This window comes from Sylvia atricapilla, chromosome 5, assembly GCF_009819655.1.
Source record: "Sylvia atricapilla isolate bSylAtr1 chromosome 5, bSylAtr1.pri, whole genome shotgun sequence".
In the NCBI taxonomy this organism is placed as follows: Eukaryota; Metazoa; Chordata; class Aves; order Passeriformes; family Sylviidae; genus Sylvia; species Sylvia atricapilla.
Genome location: NC_089144.1, coordinates 4105267 through 4122254, shown reverse-complemented (window position 1 = coordinate 4122254; position 16988 = coordinate 4105267). Strand labels below are relative to the sequence as shown.

The 16988-nt window shown below is 40.6% G+C and overlaps 1 protein-coding gene across 1 annotated transcript in view; it reads right to left on the bottom strand.

Moving 5' to 3' along the window:
- Window positions 1–13058: 13058 nt before the first annotated feature.
- Window positions 13059–16988, bottom strand: part of MAPK12 (mitogen-activated protein kinase 12) — a 32332-nt gene continuing 28402 nt past the window's right edge. Inside the window, 3 exon segments of the mRNA XM_066319037.1 lie at window positions 13059–15616; window positions 16411–16513; window positions 16515–16585. Coding sequence (XP_066175134.1) covers window positions 15546–15616; window positions 16411–16513; window positions 16515–16585 — 245 coding nt within the window. The 3' untranslated portion in view covers window positions 13059–15545.

Sequence of the window (16988 nt, the reverse complement as noted above, 5' to 3'; positions counted from 1 at the left end):
TTGAATGAAGCTGTCTGCATTTAAAAATGCTCAAATAATGCAACATTTAATCTATTTATTAATGAATTACAATTACATTAAAGTGTATGAAAGCAAATGATACCAGATGTGCACTTTTTCTGTTCATAGCACAAAAAATGGTGCTATCACTGTTAATACAGCTCTTCACTATAGAGAAGCTGGGAACTAATTAAGATGAAAGAGGACCTGAGTAATGTGTAGCTTACCTATGATGAATAGAAAAGTCAGATTATGAATTTTCAAAGCTGAAGATCTAAACAAAGCATTTTGTGGAGATTCTTTCGTTTGATGAAAATATTTTTTTTTTCCAATTAGTTATGGGTGTTTATTTCCACATCTGGTTACATGATTTATTAGCAGAAATGTTAAGCTATTAATAATTTGTAGTTGGATAAAAATCTCTCTGGGATATTAGGCTAAAATAAGTACATTCATAATAGTGTACCATCTAGTATTACTGATGCTTGATTGAAATACATTTATTCAGAAATTATAGCTTTTTGTGCTTATACTGAGATGTAGCATACTTAGACAATGCATCACATATAATTCACAGATTTATACTTCAAGGTTAGGTTACTAATCCTAGCATCTTTGAAACCAAAGACAACCCTCTACTGATTTCTCCTTAGCTTTCTTTACTCTAAGCTACTAGTAAAATTACAGTATTTGTTTAAATAAGCAGGGAAAAAATGACAGCACACAAGGTTCCAGGAACTAAAAATGTATTTAAAACAACAGTCAGTTTTTTTCATGCTTTGTTGCCAGAATGATGGGTTTTTTTCCCAGCAAATGTGATTTCTCTGTATCTGTTATCTCACCTCAAAGCAGAGGAACTGAATACCTAACCAGGCTGACTTAGGCCTGACAATAGCTTCCCTTTGACAGGTGCTCCATGTATTTCTTAAGAAGTTAGAGCCTTCAGTAAAAGTCCCATCCTTGCTAAATCTGTGCAAGTTTGTCTACAGGCCACGCTTTCACACAGCTGCTCTTGCTACCATTTTGCAGTGAAACAACTTCACAAAGTTGCTCAACCCAAGGAGAGGCAGCCCCAAGCCAAGCCAACTCCACAGCCCTTTGTCTTGTAATTTTATGAACTTTAGCAAATTCCTCTCTGTCTCCAGTGATATTCTTCTGTAATTAGTAAATTCCTCTCTGTCTCCAATGATATTCTTCTGTAATACTTCTCTCATCCCACTGCTATCTGAAAGTAGGTGGCAAGATCTCTGGTGAAAGAAATCTTTCTCTTGCACGTGGAGCATGGTATTATATGCAGATTTCTAAATGGTATCAAACACAGAGTAAGAAAGAGTATTTGGTCTCTCAACTATTTAGATGTTTTTCTCTGTGTATTTCTCAGCGACTGTCTCACAACCAACAAGAAAACCTGATTTATCTTAAAACCTGACTCGGTGCTGTTACTTCCAGCTGATGGGGGGTTGCTGAGTCTCCAGCTGTGCCCTTGGTGCTGCCCTGCAGGAGGAGGAGGGCTGCTGTGCCCCTTCCCACTGCCCAAAACCAGCCCATGCCAGGCCTGTGCTGGGCTGAGCTCTGGCTGTACCCAAAACCTCGTGTGCTGCCTGGTGAGCCAGTGGGGCTGCTCTGAGAGGTCCCTGAATCACCACTGATGGACAGAACAGAGGCAAGCACTAGGAGAGCGTGTGAGACAAAGAGCATCTAATAAGAGCTAATACCTCTCCTGGCAAACTTAGTCTCCATAGGAACTGTCTTAGAAATAAATAACTGTGTATCTCTGAATCAGTTTCCTGCCAGGCTTCCCAGGGAGTAGGTAATTTATGAGCCACTATGGAGCTGTGCTTTAAAGTTTCTCTTAGCCTCTTAGAGACATCCAGCTATCTTTTGATGCTTTGCTTTTGGAAAGCTGACTCTTGGTAGACTGAAGAATTGTCCCCAGTTTCAGGAGAAGAATGTGCCTAAATGCCTTTGCTGGACACCCATGACTGTACTGGGTCTAAGGGTGGTTCTGAATTCAGTAATTCTTGATAGCCATCTTCTGTCAGAAAAGAGAATCATTTATGGGCGCTTTTGATTCTCTTCTGGAAGTGACTCGGTTCAAGTGGGTCAGATTCTTTACCCTGTGCTATTTTCAGTGTCATAATTTAGGAATTTACCAATTTGACATCCTTTTCACTACACTCCTGAGTCACTTTTAAGTAAGGGACAGTGCTTCTGTTCAGGCTCTATTACTTTGATGTTCTTTATGAGCAGATTTTGAAGTTTTGAACTTGGTTGGACAGCAAGCCTTTATAATTTTAAATTTTAGCAGGAGTCTTGCAGAACAGTTATTAAAAGTGAGCATGCAGAGTAGATTGCCATTGGTTGGAGAGTGTGCTGCAGGTCAGCAGATGTTGGCAGAAGCATAACCTGTGGCACTCATGTCGCTGTGCCACAGATTCTCCTTTTTTTATTTTGGAAACACTCAGCTGCTCATTTCATGCTGGGCGAAAAACATCAAGCAAATACACACACAGATTTTGTGAATGCAGTAAACTGTTTTACTGGTGCCACACTAGCTAAACATTCAGATTGCACAAAAGCTGGTGGCTCAGTATTTCTGTTTGTAGTGATATATATCTGTAGAGGGTGCTTGAACAAAGACTGACTAAAGCGAAAAAAAAAAAGAAGATTAGTTTAACAAACTATCATGGCAATTGCAGAGGCTGCATACAATTAGAGATCGCAAAATCTGGAGTCCAGCTACTGCTTTTTGAGACTTCTGAAGAGAGCTGTGTGGTGGTTCCCTTAGGCACAGGCTGTATTTATTGTTCCAGGATATGAGCAAGGGACACCTGCTGATGGACAGAGATAAGAGGAGCAGGGGCTGGAGGCTGCTCCCTGCCCACCTCTGTGTCCTCTCCTTTGACTGTTACCAGGGAGACAGACAGAGATTAACCAGGAGCCACCCATCAGAACTCAGTAAGAAACAGGATTGAAATTTTCTTCAAAGAGAGCAGGGGGTTGAGAGCAAATTTGCAGATGTAGGGATTTTTGGTTTTAATCTAAACATTTGTTGCAATATTTGGCTGGAGTAATTTTTAACTGGAGTCAACTGCAGAGATGCAAGGCTCCCAGACAAAGATCAAAGCTTGTAACCATGCAGGAAGGCAGGGGAGAGGTGGTCCTTGCTCTGATGAAAGCTTAGCTGGACTAACATCTGCAGTGCAGGATTTACTTCACAACATTTCCTTTGTTTTATTAAAAAAAAAAAAAAAAAAAAAAAATTAGGCCACATATGGTATTTGTAAAACAGCAGAGATAGAGTCATGGATGCCTTTGAATGCCTTTGAAAAGGCTTCCTTAATTTATTTGTCACAATGGCTTTAGCATTGGTTCAATTTTTAAAGGACAGAAATACTATATTTCCTTATAAATCTGTAATGGAAATGGTTACAGGCTCACTGCTTTGGCATGCTCAGTGCTGCCCTTTTTACTCTCAGTTGATTAACTGGGAGTTTATTTTAATAGTGAAAGAGAAACTCGATGCTTTGGGTGACCCAAACTTAGTTTCTGAGTCTGTCACATTTCTTCTGGAAGCTTTAACCCTGCTGCACTGCACTCCTGCACACATCCTGGCGAACAGTGATGGGGGGATGCTGGAGTTAAACACGTTCAAATATGAAGTGTTCAGATGCTACAGGAGTGGGGAGAGGGCATGTAAATACCCACACAGGTCACTTAAAGCACAAGGGTGCTGAATACTATACAAAAACTGGGTAAGTAGCATTTCCTAAGGAGGCCAAGTCAGTCAGGGCCAAAAAAAGGACAGATGAGGTGACTTGTGAACCAGCTGGCAGCTGATGCAGGCATACAAATCTGAGCTTTGACATCACAATGTTCATTGACCCATTCAGCTTTTGGAGGCCATGCCAAGCAATGTTTTGTCAGTGCAGAGCAGGACAATTTGTGTAAAGTGATTTGAGAGGCAGAAGTGAAATCCAGTACTGACACACTCACAAAATTGCATTTAGGCCATGCTGTGTGAAGCTGTTTTTCTTCAAGGTGGCTGAGAATAGGAAAGAACTGCTGACATGGTTGTTGGTAAGAAAATGGATTTTTGTTTTTCAGCGATAAGAACAATAGCAGGGTCAACAGTGTTGTTGGTTTTGCTCCAGGGGTAAGCAAATTCCAAATAATGGTTTTCAGGTGGGAGCAAAATACAGACTGTCTGAATTTAGGGTTTTACACTATTGATAATATACCAGATGAGCACTTTCCACAAACAGCCAGTAGTAACAGCCATTCTTCTGTGTTCTCCCCCGGGTGAAAAATTAAATGTCTTAGGGTGTTTTTATTCCTTGGTTGGCATTGGTTTGCTGCTTTGCCTAATATCTTTCTTTTTAATCTTGAGTCGTTTTTACTGGATTGCAGTATCATTTTGCTCTGGTTTAATTTTGTGAAAGAACTATTTGATAATGGAGTATCATGTATTTCAGGCACACTTTCTGACACAGCAAAGCTCCTCTTTTCTTTTAGACTTAAACTGCTTTTGCAGTCTTTTGGCAGCTGGGCTGATGCTGGTTTTCCATCACATTTCTATCCTAACGGGAGTCCCCTGTCATGAACTGTCTGTCACTAACAGCTCCAGATGAAATAAAAAGTGAAGTTAAACACAGAGCTCGCTGGATTGTTTCTAAACCTCTGCGAACATAAGGGAATACACGGAGACTCGAACTCTCATAGGGACACAGGGCAACAGCTGCTCCAAGTAAACACTACACAGCAACTATTTGTAGTCCATTGAGAAAGTAAACACCGTCACCTTGTCTATTCCCCCTCCCGCTTCTGTCTGCGTCTGTCGTCTGTAGCCAAGTAGGTGATCATTCAGATAAAGACAGAAACACATTAAGGCTTGAAGATCGCGTCTGGCTTCTCGCTGCCGCTGGAGATAGCTCTATCAGTTAAACAAGGAAAACCCCGGGAGAGTGCTCTGCTGACTCCAGCACGCCGGGAGCCCGGCCCTTTAAAGTCGCTTGGCAGTATTCCGCATTTCACTCCAATGTCGCATTTCACTCCAATGTACCCCAGCCACCAGCAGGAGATGAACGCTCTCAGCATCTGACGTTTTCACATGGCAGGCCAGGCTTGATTCATTTTAACATCAGGGGAAGCAGCAGACCTGAAGCTCCCGTTTAAAAGGCAAACTTCAGCCTAAATGCTTCGTTGAAAAAGCAAAATTTAAATAATTCCTGTAATGTTTAGCAAATACACAGATGTGCTTCCAATACCCGAATTAGATGTTATGGCCAGATCTTCTCTAAGCAAGATTCCCTTTGGCATTTGCATCATGATTTTTTTCTTGAATAATGTAGATACATAAAATTATTCACAGATTCATAAAATCATTTAGGTTGGAACAGACTTTTAGGATGACCAAGCCCAGCCATAAACCTAACCCTGCAAAGTCCCACTTCACCATATCCCTAAATATAACATCCACATGTCTTTTGAATACTCCCAGGGAATGTGACTTAACCACTGTTGCAATACTTGATAACTCTTTCCATGAAGATATATTTCCTCATATCCAGTGTAAACCTACTCTGGTACACCTTAATGGTAAAATGTAATGTCATTCCAGACACTGAATATGTATTTAAATAATCAAAGCAAATGTTCCTGCTGCAAATGTTCTTGGTGAAATCAAAGGCTTGTCAAAGAAAGCAAAGAAATAGTCCAAGTTACACCCTGGACATGAATTTGAGCTTCTGATCATTAGAATCCTGGCAGCATTTTTTGTTTTTTTGGTTACAAACTTCTGTCCTGTAGCAATGTATCTGTAAAACAGGCCATTCTGATGCACCAGCCAAACTGGTTGTGAGTAATATTATCAAACCACCTGTAGTTTTGTTGTTAGAGCTCTCAGGAATTAATCAAAGTCACTGAAAAAAACCAACAAGATCAAAAATAAAAAGAGAGCCTAAGAAAATGTCTGCAAAAAATGTAAACCCTAGCTAAGGGAAGCACAAGATGAAGATAAATGCTTGACCAATTTGCTGTCCTGAAGGATGTGTGCCTGCTTCATGAAGAAGCAGCTCAGCCAACCCAGAGATGCTCATGTGGACAGTAGACCTCGAATCTCTGTCTGCCATGTAATGTAAAGAATAAACAGCTTCTGTTGGAATCATATTTGGATTCAGTTACTCCCTGGCCCATTTCCCCCACTGTCCAAACCAGGACTCATACTGTTTTTAAGACTGTAGAATGAAATTTAAAAATATTCAAAAAGAAAATATATTTTCTTGATAAATCCTAGCTTTAGGTTTCTATATTAGTGTTGTTTTGGAAAGAGATTTATTATTTTGGGCTATCTAACTAAAAACATTTTGAAACTTTTAAAATAAAGTACAGAGGTGTGTACTAAACTTTATTCAAAACAAATAGTTGTGTCCTGAGCTCTAATGGGTTGTGTAGGCAATATTCAAAAACTTCTTGGGATGCTGAGAAAATATATTTTTAACTGTGGCAATTACAAATTACAGGAGTAACTGCTTCACAAACCAGTGTGTCCATTCACAGGGTATGGTACATATTTTTTACCTGACAGCTATGCAAATATTTGATGGGAATAGTTCTTCTCTGTTCTGCACCATGAGCTAAGTGCTTAAAGGCTAAGGATTACTCACTGACAGTGTGAATAGTTTTTTTCACTCTCCTTATTTTAGATATTATTTAACCCACACCTTTTGGACAAGGATAACCACAAAAGGGAGCCTTTTGAAATCTTTAAGGCACCTTCCTATCCTGACAAAAGACACACTTGCTATTGTAGCTGCCACTAATCTACTTTTTTCCAGTATTCCTCCTATATCAAGGAACTCAAAACATTTTTTAAGGTTCAATGAATGAAGCAACTGGCCTTATGTGTAATGTATTTTGACTACAAATGCTTAGCCAAGTCACACCTTGGTGTGAGGAGTGAAGAATTTGAGAGACAGCAGGAGCACAGCACTGTGGCAGACAATTGGCAGGTCCATGGCAGGCATTAAATGGATCATTATGGGCAGGTCTAGATTTCAAACGGGATAATGGCTTCACAGACATTACTTTTTGATTTGAACCTTTATGATTTTCTCTCTCTTATCATGTGGGGATGGTATCTCTGTAAATACTGTCTGTCTTTTTGTCTGTCTAAGACATCTAGAACTGTTTTGGAAAAGTAAGTGGATTCTGCATCTTGTACTCTTATTAAATCTTTTTCTATGCACTTTAATGGTGAATGAATAGTGCCTTCCTATCAGTAACACTGATTCTGGGCCTGCAAAATCTGTCAAATCTCAGCCACTGTTCCTATAAGGAAGAGTAATATTGCCACAACCACTACCACAGCAAGCCTAAGAGTAACAGAATCAACCACTTCATGCTCTCCCTTCTGTTTTGTGAGACAGCCCCATCAGTATTCATGAAAGGCTTTAAATTCTCTGCAAAGGGGGAGAATTCAATTAAAAAAAAACCCCAAACCAAAACCCAAACAAACCACAAACCACAAATCTCTTTAAAGAGAAAGCATAGATGCAATGTGCTATACAAAAAGATAGGGAAGAAAACATATCTTCTCTTTCTCTGAGCCTTGGGGCAGATGGCAGGCTCCTCTTTCTGTGATGGCTTATGTTGCCTCTGCTGACATCAAAGACATTTGGTTTCTATTATCCTATCTCTAAGAGAAATTTCCTGATAAAGGAGTCTCCACCCTAATGATTAAACTCTCTTTGGATTTCAGTACCTGGGCAGAGCCCCTGAGCCAGCAGCCCAGGATTAGAGGCTCTGAGACTTCAGACTTCAGCACCCATTTGCTAATCTGGCTGCAGACTGTGAGGCTTGCCTGTGAAATGTTATTCACTTGGTCTTCACAGCCCTTTACCTTCATTCCAGAGCAACCATTTTCTTCCAGTGGAGCTGGTGGGAAGTGAAATGGGTGAATCCATCCTAAATAGCTACACATCAAGAAGAGCTGAGTAAATAAGAAAAAAGATGTAGAGCAATCATTTAGAAATAGCTCAAAATCAAACAGTACATAAATGATCTCTAAAATGATGGTTTACTTCTAATTAGTATATGAATGGATATATTCAGGGAAGCATGGGCAAAGAAATAATTAAATTTACAGTTAGATGAGAGAAGCTGATGGTTTTTTTTGGTCTTAAGATCCATCTTCATTCTCTAAATAGCATTAAGGGTTTCATGCTGGTTGCAGTGATCAAAGATTGATCACTGTCTCCACAAGAGGCTCCTTTCATTACAGAAACCATAGAGAAGCAAATAGTTTCGAGGGGAAGGTATTTTGAAATTAGACTGGAGCATCCAGAGAAAAAGGATTTCTGATTGCAGCTCTAGTTTCACACCAGAAAAGGTGCATGTTTGCCTGACAGCTTCCTCAGCTGTTTTCCTTTGCTCTTACATGTCTCTGATAAAAGTGATAAAGGCCATTGCTACTCCCCATAAGCATTGCTACATCTACATCTTCACAGCATTACTAATGTTAAATGTATTGGGACAGGAGACCTTTGAATTGTTTGGTGAGAGAGAAAACTACTTTTAGAAACATCCAGAGAAAATGCTGTGTGTTTCCCTTCATGCTGAGTAGCATATTTCTCCCTGATATTCTAGCAAAAGGAAACAGAAGTACTGGAGTTACTGACAGGTTCTGTACCTAAGGAAGGCAGAGGCAGTTCCCATAATCCATGACCCTGGAAGGCAATATCCTGCCTGTTTTGCTTATGCTGAGTGTTAGAATACATCCTGTTGTCGGTGTCTTATGGCAGACCTTCACACGAGCAAAACTGACAAAGGTGGCCAACACACACAGACCACTCTTTCACTCTTTTTGGTGAATTATCTTTCACAACATTCTATAAAATGCTTGGGTTTGGTCCATGATGTTAAAAAGCATTCCATATGGGAGGTACTTTCCCTGCAATAGGGTTGGCTCAATAAAGGAACCTCATCCTCCTATCTTGGCTTCAGCAAGAGATGCTGCAGATGTATATGCCAATCTTTAAAAGGAACAAACAACTTCTGTCCCTGTGCTTCCTCAAGTCCTTACACAGCAAGTCTGATCCAACACTCTGGTGGGAGAAGGCATCTTGGGTCCCTGGCCACACGTGAGGACATTCACTTGGTTACTTCTTCCTTTGAGGATTAGCTGTATTTGATTTTCTTGGTTAGAACACTGCTTGAGTAGATAAAACCAACACAGAAAAACGAGGGAAAATTGGTGCTTCAAATTCTGCCTACTTCCAAGTTTTCATTTTCCTCCTTTCCAAGAGAAAAAGACCATTTATAGTAGAGGTCCTTCACAGCCCTACTGTCATGCCCATGTTTACTAAGGTCTAACATTTCTGGATGGGAGAGATTTAGTTTTGTATAAAACTCCTAGCTGATCACAAAGGATGTCACAACACCATATTAGAGAAGATTTTATTAACCCTAAGGGGGCCCTCAGTCATCCACTGGTATGAATTTGATACATCAAGGCAAGCCAGTGTGTGGGATACAGTGATGCTCTCTGCTTGCTCGGCTCAAGCTCTTGAGCCTTTCCTGAGCATTTTCTCATTTTCATCATGCTTACCCACTGCTAAGATCTGAGGTTACAGCATAAAGGGACTTTTCCCCACACATAAATAATTTATGTCTCAAATTACTCTAATGATACCAAACACTAGTTATGGAAAGCAGTTCAAAAGCTGGAAGACATGCAGCAAGTTCATAACATTAATCATATCAAATCCAGGTGATCAAAACCACTAATCCAGCCATAAAGCATAAGAGGCCATAAAACCCAGTGAGAAACCTAAGGAAAGATTGTTAATATTGTGTTTTAAAGACTTGCAATGGCAATACTGAGTAGAAAAAGTAATCACAGTTTTAGTGAGCTGTTCATTAAAAGAATCACACTCGTTTCATTGAGTCTCCAAATATTCACTCATTTTTTTATGGCCATAGTTTCACATCTGTTCTGAAAATTCAGCAACCTGAATGTAAAGCAGTACCAGAGTGCCTGAAAGCCATGTGGGGAGTCATGTTTGAAGTCTGTAAGGTGACATAACACCTAGAGTTTAAGTGTGTGCCTGAGGATTTAGCCCTCCCACTCTGCCAGCAGGCAGTACTTGCTCTCAGTGTTCACAGTGTTCTCACTGCTGAGGTTTTACTTTTCTGATGAGTCTGATTATTTACAATGTTAGTAATCCCTTCAAAAAAATCTTCCTGCATTGTACTTTATTTCTTTAAAGGAAATCTGTGCTCTCTTGCAATAATTTTCTTTCCTATCTAATCATTACCTTTTGCACAAATGCATCATGTATGAAAAATTTCATGAATGTTATTGTGACACTTACTCCAAATGCACACTCACAGCAACTTAGAGTAGCTTTGCCAATGGCACAGAAATATGTATTCATTCCATTTATTATGGAGCACTGCCAACAAATCTTTTCTACTTGACCCTAATTTAATGTAAACCACTGTATCTAGGGCAGACGGCAGGGGGCAAGTGGGGACAGCCCTGGGTGTGGGGCACCTCCCTGGGGATGGGGACAGGCCAGACTGGGACATCAGCCTGTGAGTGGAGCTGGTTTGGTGGCCAAGGACAGGGCTGTGGGGTGCTGACGAGCTGCAGCTCAGGTAGGGCCAAGGCAAGAGCCTCAGCTGGAAGCAGCTCCCCCCAGCAGGGTTTGGAGCCTCCTCCAGGGTCACTGTGGGGAAGGGGCCACCCTTGGCTGCAGTGCTCTGAGCTGGCCCCAGCCCCAGCAGCCCAAGCTTCATGACCTCCTGCTGACACTTTCAAAACGCTCACAGCAGGGCTCACCATCAGGCCTTCCCAAACTACGACCTCACAAAGGCTGCTTTGTAACTCTTCCAAGGCTGGAGAACAACAGGCAAGAGATGACAGCCACATGCACTCAGCAGTTTGGCTGAGCAGAGTTTTCCAGGCACTGTTGGCTCTGTGGCCACGTCAGTGCTAGTACATGAACCATGGCTGCAGCACTCTGCTGGATCTATTGCTTTAGAGAAAACTTGAGTGTATTTTTTTTAATACATTTCTTGGCTATATCTTTTTCTCCTTAAAGTAGCGCACTACCATTTTTATGAAAAAGAAAAGTCAAACTTGGCTCAAACCCAAAAATGTAAGGAGTTACACAGGAACAGCAAAATGTCTGGGCACTTGCCAAGGTGATACTACTTGGCAGCAGGAACTATCATATATAAATGAGACTCTAAAAACCTCTAAGAAAAAGCTGCCATGCCCAGGCCCCTGTGGACTAAATGCCCATGGTTTTCCAAGCAGTACAATTCTACTATTATCAGCTGTGATATAACAATGTCATAGTAATAGTGAGTTTCCCATTAATATCAGAGTGACGTGGATTAGGTGTTACAGGAGCCTCACGGCTGCTGGCACCATGCAAACACAGCAAGAGACTTTACCTGCTCCCCAGGAGTATGTGCTCCCAGGACATTGTGTGGCAAACCCAAGTACCAAATTCTCAAACAGGACCTGAGCAATTCCTTTTCTTGCATTTCATTTGTTTCACCAGCAGTCTATTTTGCTTCTCAAAGATAACAGCATACTCAAACTGCTTCAATGAAAGTCTAAGACTTGCATGCCTGGATCACTCTCACTTTGCTGGGAAATGCACCTCATTGCTTACTCATGAAGCAGACCACAAACTAGAAAACTCCTGGTTGGAAAAATAACAAGGTTAAACATAAAGGAGCTTCTATTACAGAGTAAAACAACAGCAGACAAAAATGGTGAATGATTAAAACATGATAAAAAAATGATAAAAACTCTCTCCTTGGCCCCCCTCACCTCCTTTGTGGGATGCTGTTCCTGGCAGCTAAAAAGCACACATCAGTCCCGTGCCTCAGAGCTGCAGATGGTTGCTAGGTGAAAATGCAGTTTTTCAGATGTTACAATTCCACAGGCTGCAAATGATCTGTGCACATGAGCTGGTCATTAAGTGGGACTCCATGAAGTTTCAAAGAGTGTACGATGAAGTCCTCCTCCCTTGATCTTTCTCCAACTCAGGCTTCTGAATTCTTATGAAGACTTAGGAGGAGATTTTAAGTGCTGCTGTGCATGAAACTGCTTCTGGTATTGTTTGGCTTATACAACCACTTGCCACCAGTGTCTGGAGGAGATGGAGAATTAATCAGCAGAGACAGCAGGTGTTTTGAGCCCCTGTTCTTTTCTGTGGTCCCTGCAGGGGACTGTCAAAATACATGGCTATTTTATACCAAGATCCAGTGAATTATAGCATCGAACAGAGCCTCATTCTTTGAGAACCTTAGTTGTAACAGACCAGAAGCATTTGCCATTCACTTTGAACAGCAGATCAGAAAGTAGGAAACTCAAGATTCCCACCCAGCTCATGTGCCCAGTAATTCCTGATCAAGAACAAAGCACATCTTCTGACACATTAGCATGCACTTCAGCGATATCCTTCTTAAAAGAAGAAAATAATCAAGACAGGAAGTTGTGAACCACATCTGGCCTACAATAACACATCATCAAAATTCAACATCTGGTGAGTAATGCAATAAATAGAACAATACTTAAAAGTCTAAAATAGTCAGGGAGCATGTAAGCCCCATACATCCTATTGGAACTCTTGTTAACTCAAACTTCCCTGTCCAACTCAAAGATATATATGCTTGATGACCATCAGTCTGACTCCTGACTTTTAAAATCAGGCTGAGAAATGCAACTGCACTTAAGAACTGAAATCCTGCCCTACAGAACAAAGCAGAGATGTCTGGTAAAATCCAAGAAGCTGTTAAGAAATAGTTTGGTGGCAGAAGTACAGTCAGATTAGCTCTGTGACAACTCCAGGTTAAGAAATGGGAGAAAAGATTAGCATCTGTGGTCTGACTAGCTTCCAAAAGACACTGTATCAGCAGCTAATATTACATAAAATGTACCTCCAATACTAGTTTCATACAGATCCATTTACTGAAATAATATTTTCAGTACTGATTATACATCTGGGAATACATTTGGGGAAAATAGACCATTACTGTGTACAAAACAAACTCACAACCTTTATTTGTCACAACACATTTCATGTACATGCAGAATGTATTTACATTTCTCTTTTAAGGGCAAACAGAAATTGGGATCTTACACCTGAGTTGCTTAACACCAGTAGGAACAGCAAATAAAAACTTAGGAACTCTCCCTTTGGAGTTGCAGCTGCTTCTGCTGCAAAGTATTTCTGCTTTCACCTCACAAGTTCTTTTAATGATCTCTATTGCCACTTGGAGCCATTTCTGCAGAATTTGATCTCTTCATAGAAACTTCTTGACCAACCTGATGCTGCTTTTCCAATTGACTGATGGCACAGCAGTAACTTCTGTCTTTGCTAACATATGCATCAAGGTCTTCAGTTACTTTAAGAGTTCTGTATTTCTCCACTACCAAGAAAAGCTAACATTATCTTCTTAAGTCTTTCTCATGTGTGCTGGCTGCTTGTCCAATGCTAAGTTAAAATTAAGAGAGGGAAAAGTTCACCTCAGCCAATGGAGGATTTTAAGGCTTGACTTTGTGGAAATTGCCCACTGAAGTGCTGGCCTTTAGGAAGAAAATGCAAAGCAGGTTTTAAATTAAAAAATGCTCCCTCCTAGTCTGACTAACATTTGAGCCATGTGCATTTTCTCCAGACTTCAGGCATTTGCTAGAATTTAGGATGTTGAAATCCATTTAAAATATACAGGCAGCACTTTCAATAAGTGACATTTTTCATTTTCCGTTGACTCGGTCTATCAACACCACTAATTCCAATAGGCACTTTTCTCCCATGACTTTTAAGAAGACCACAGAACATGATTCTAAGAGAAAACATCTATTCTGGCAAAGATAAAACTTCTATTTAACACAGGATGTAGACCAAGCAGAAAGTCCATAGTGCAAATGGGGTATGACTCTTAAGTATGCCTTCCTCTGTGAGGAACCTGTGGTTTGGAAAAATATTTTAATTCAATTGACATTCTCTGCCTTTTATCATGCATTCCTGAACTGTAGTTCTTAATGACTTGTCAAATACACTAATTTAATGTTTCTGTTACTATTTAGTCTTTCTAGGCGTCCACCTCAGCTAATCAACTCTCATCACAAACAATTTTAAACAAATGCTAATACTTACAAGTGTTTAATTCAAACATTCATTGAAAGAAACAGAGTAACTGCCTTTTTTTTAAACTTATGGTTTATATTGGATATTAAAGAAAAAAAAAACCCCAAGTAATCTCTTCTTTTTTTCCAGTTACTACCTGCTAAGATCAAATGTCTTCTTTCACATTTATTTCACTCAGTAGTAACACACCACAGTGTATGACACAAATTCCTCACAAAGGTTGGCCAGTTCTTTTCCCCACCTCTCAGGGACCCTCATGAACAAAGCACCTAGGAAAATACAGTAACAGGGCAGTAAGAGGAACTCAGGAAGCAGCTAACCAATCTATCCCATCAGGAAGCTGACTCCTTCTGCTAAGGTACCTCTCAACAAAAGGTCTGAAGGCTTTTCCAAGAAAGATGAGTTCAGAAGGGTAAAAAAGGGAATAATTATTACTCTTCACCTGGTAACAGCTTTGTACACTATGAAAAAACCCAGCTTGCTGCAGGTATTCCTGACAAAGAGCTGCAGTGTATCATTTTGGTCCTCGTTGTAATTTCTATAAAGTGACCCACATGCAGCTTTATTTTTAAAATCAGCACTGCTGATGGTCTGAGATAATTTTAATACTAAGATGTTAGAGAACTTACAAATCTTAGAAAATCTGAAGAATTCCTCCCTGGAAATCTTGATCCCTAGTCTAATATAGAAAGAAAATGCACTGTATTAGAGAAAAATATTATACAGTGATTATATATCCAGTGATTGTTAATATAGCAAATTTATGAAATCTTGTCCTGCTATGCTGGTTACTTAGAAAAAAACCAGGACAATCAACACTTCTGAGGTTCTCTTCCTCTCACACAGGACAGGGGATGCAGGCAACTCATTTGGGCTGTGTCTCTGCTACCCACTGCAGTCCCTGAGGTAACAGAAGATGATCAGCCTTCCCAGACATCTCAGCAAAGTGAAATATTCCAGAGGAAGTCATATGAATACTTCTTGCATTCATGACAGTTCAGTGGCCTTGAAGAGCAGTCACAGCACATCAGACATACTGTTGTTCTCAGCTTGCCTGGGGTGGTAACTTGTACTCTCTGATCTCTGAGTTGAAGAATTGGTCCTGCTCTTTTGAGGATGGCACCAGGTTATTGCAGTCTGAGTCCTTTCTGCCAAGGAAGAAGCTGCAGGGAGAAATAAGTTTCTGGGTATTTCTGAAATGCTACTCCCAAAGGCACCAACTTCCATATGAAGAGAAAAGGACATTGCTCTTTCTTACAGTGCAGATGAAACAGATTACAGAGCTATTTATAAAAAGTTTTATACACCTGAAAAGTCACAAACATTTACAACTTTTCGCCTTCCTCAGAGTTCTGCAAATACTGAGCCATACAATTACACTGGTGTCTCCTTTGAGTCCAATGTCTGTGGTGCCTTGAAGTTCAGTATCTCTTTATATGTAATGCCTGCAAAACAACAGATGTAGACTGACATTGCTGTGGTCCAATCGAAAAGGAGCTGCACAAACATGAATGGGCAAGGTGCAACCCCCGCATGGCTGGGCTCTGATCTAGCTCAGGAAGAGTAGAGACCTCTTCAGGCAAAAGGAGAGGAGATGTACAAAATGTAGAGGGAATCAAGGATTCACTTTTTTCACCATTTCAGATTTGAAAACGTAGCCCAATACTGAAATGGTACAGGTGTGTCAAAGGAATGTGAGGGCACTGACTTTTGAGCATAGTGGCAATATCCTCAACAAGAGTTGCTGAGCACATTCGATTTAAAAGTCAGGTCTTCACTATAAAGCCAAACTACAAACCTCTGACCTGAGATCAAAACAACATTAGACTAAATCTCTGCTGACACAGATGTTATTTCTCCTTCAGAGGGCTCTAACTTTAAGGCCAGCAACCATGGCAGTCCTGTAAGGCAACAGTCAAATAATCTCTTCATTGCCCTATTCACTGAAAGACAAGTTACAGAAATGGTTTCTTTGCTGTGTTGCAGAAGATGGAAGGACAGAAACATTAGGGAAATGGAGGACAGCCTCTGTTAGGAAACAGAGAAGAAACCTTTGGAGATCCTTCCACAAGACTTGATAAGAGGAACACTGGCTTATCAGTAGCATTTCTCTTAATGCTGTCTATTTACTCTGTTTTGATCAAAGCAGAGGAGTTAATTCGTAAGGAGGAACATTTTTTTTTCCTGCATGGCTTTCAATATGGTTTATTTCTGACAACATCACAAAAATTAAACTCACGTTTCCACTCATCTAGTGGAAGATCCATGTTATCAAATGTGTCATCGTATTTCTCAGCTTCGATTTCCTCCTCAGGATCATGAATGGGTTCAAAGTAAGGATGCCATCAAAGCCTCAGCTGCTGTGACTCGCTTCTCTGCATCCAGCACCAGCATCTTCTCCAAAAGGTTTACAGCTATTGTACAGAAAACCAACAGTATATTCAAATCACACCCCTGAATTCCACTTGTATACAGTAATACTGCCCTGGAGGTATTTTAAATAATACATGGAGTAATAGAACAGAATCATTGGGCATCCATTTATAGGCCAGTGGGGCCTCTTTGCATGACTGTTGTGAGCAAGCTGGGATGTGCACAAAGCCTGATGCAATGCAGAGGTGCTTCCTTGCTTCTGTATGCAATACAGAGAACATCTCAGCTAATGAATTCTCAGCCTCTGGCTCCAGGACCACTGTGCCGGGGCTTTCTGAGGTGTCTTTAACCACTGCCACTCATTGTGGTTCTAAGGTACATCACCCCTGACAGCAGCTGGATGAAACAGGTGAACAGCAAATGAGAGCTGTGCTCTGTGCCACC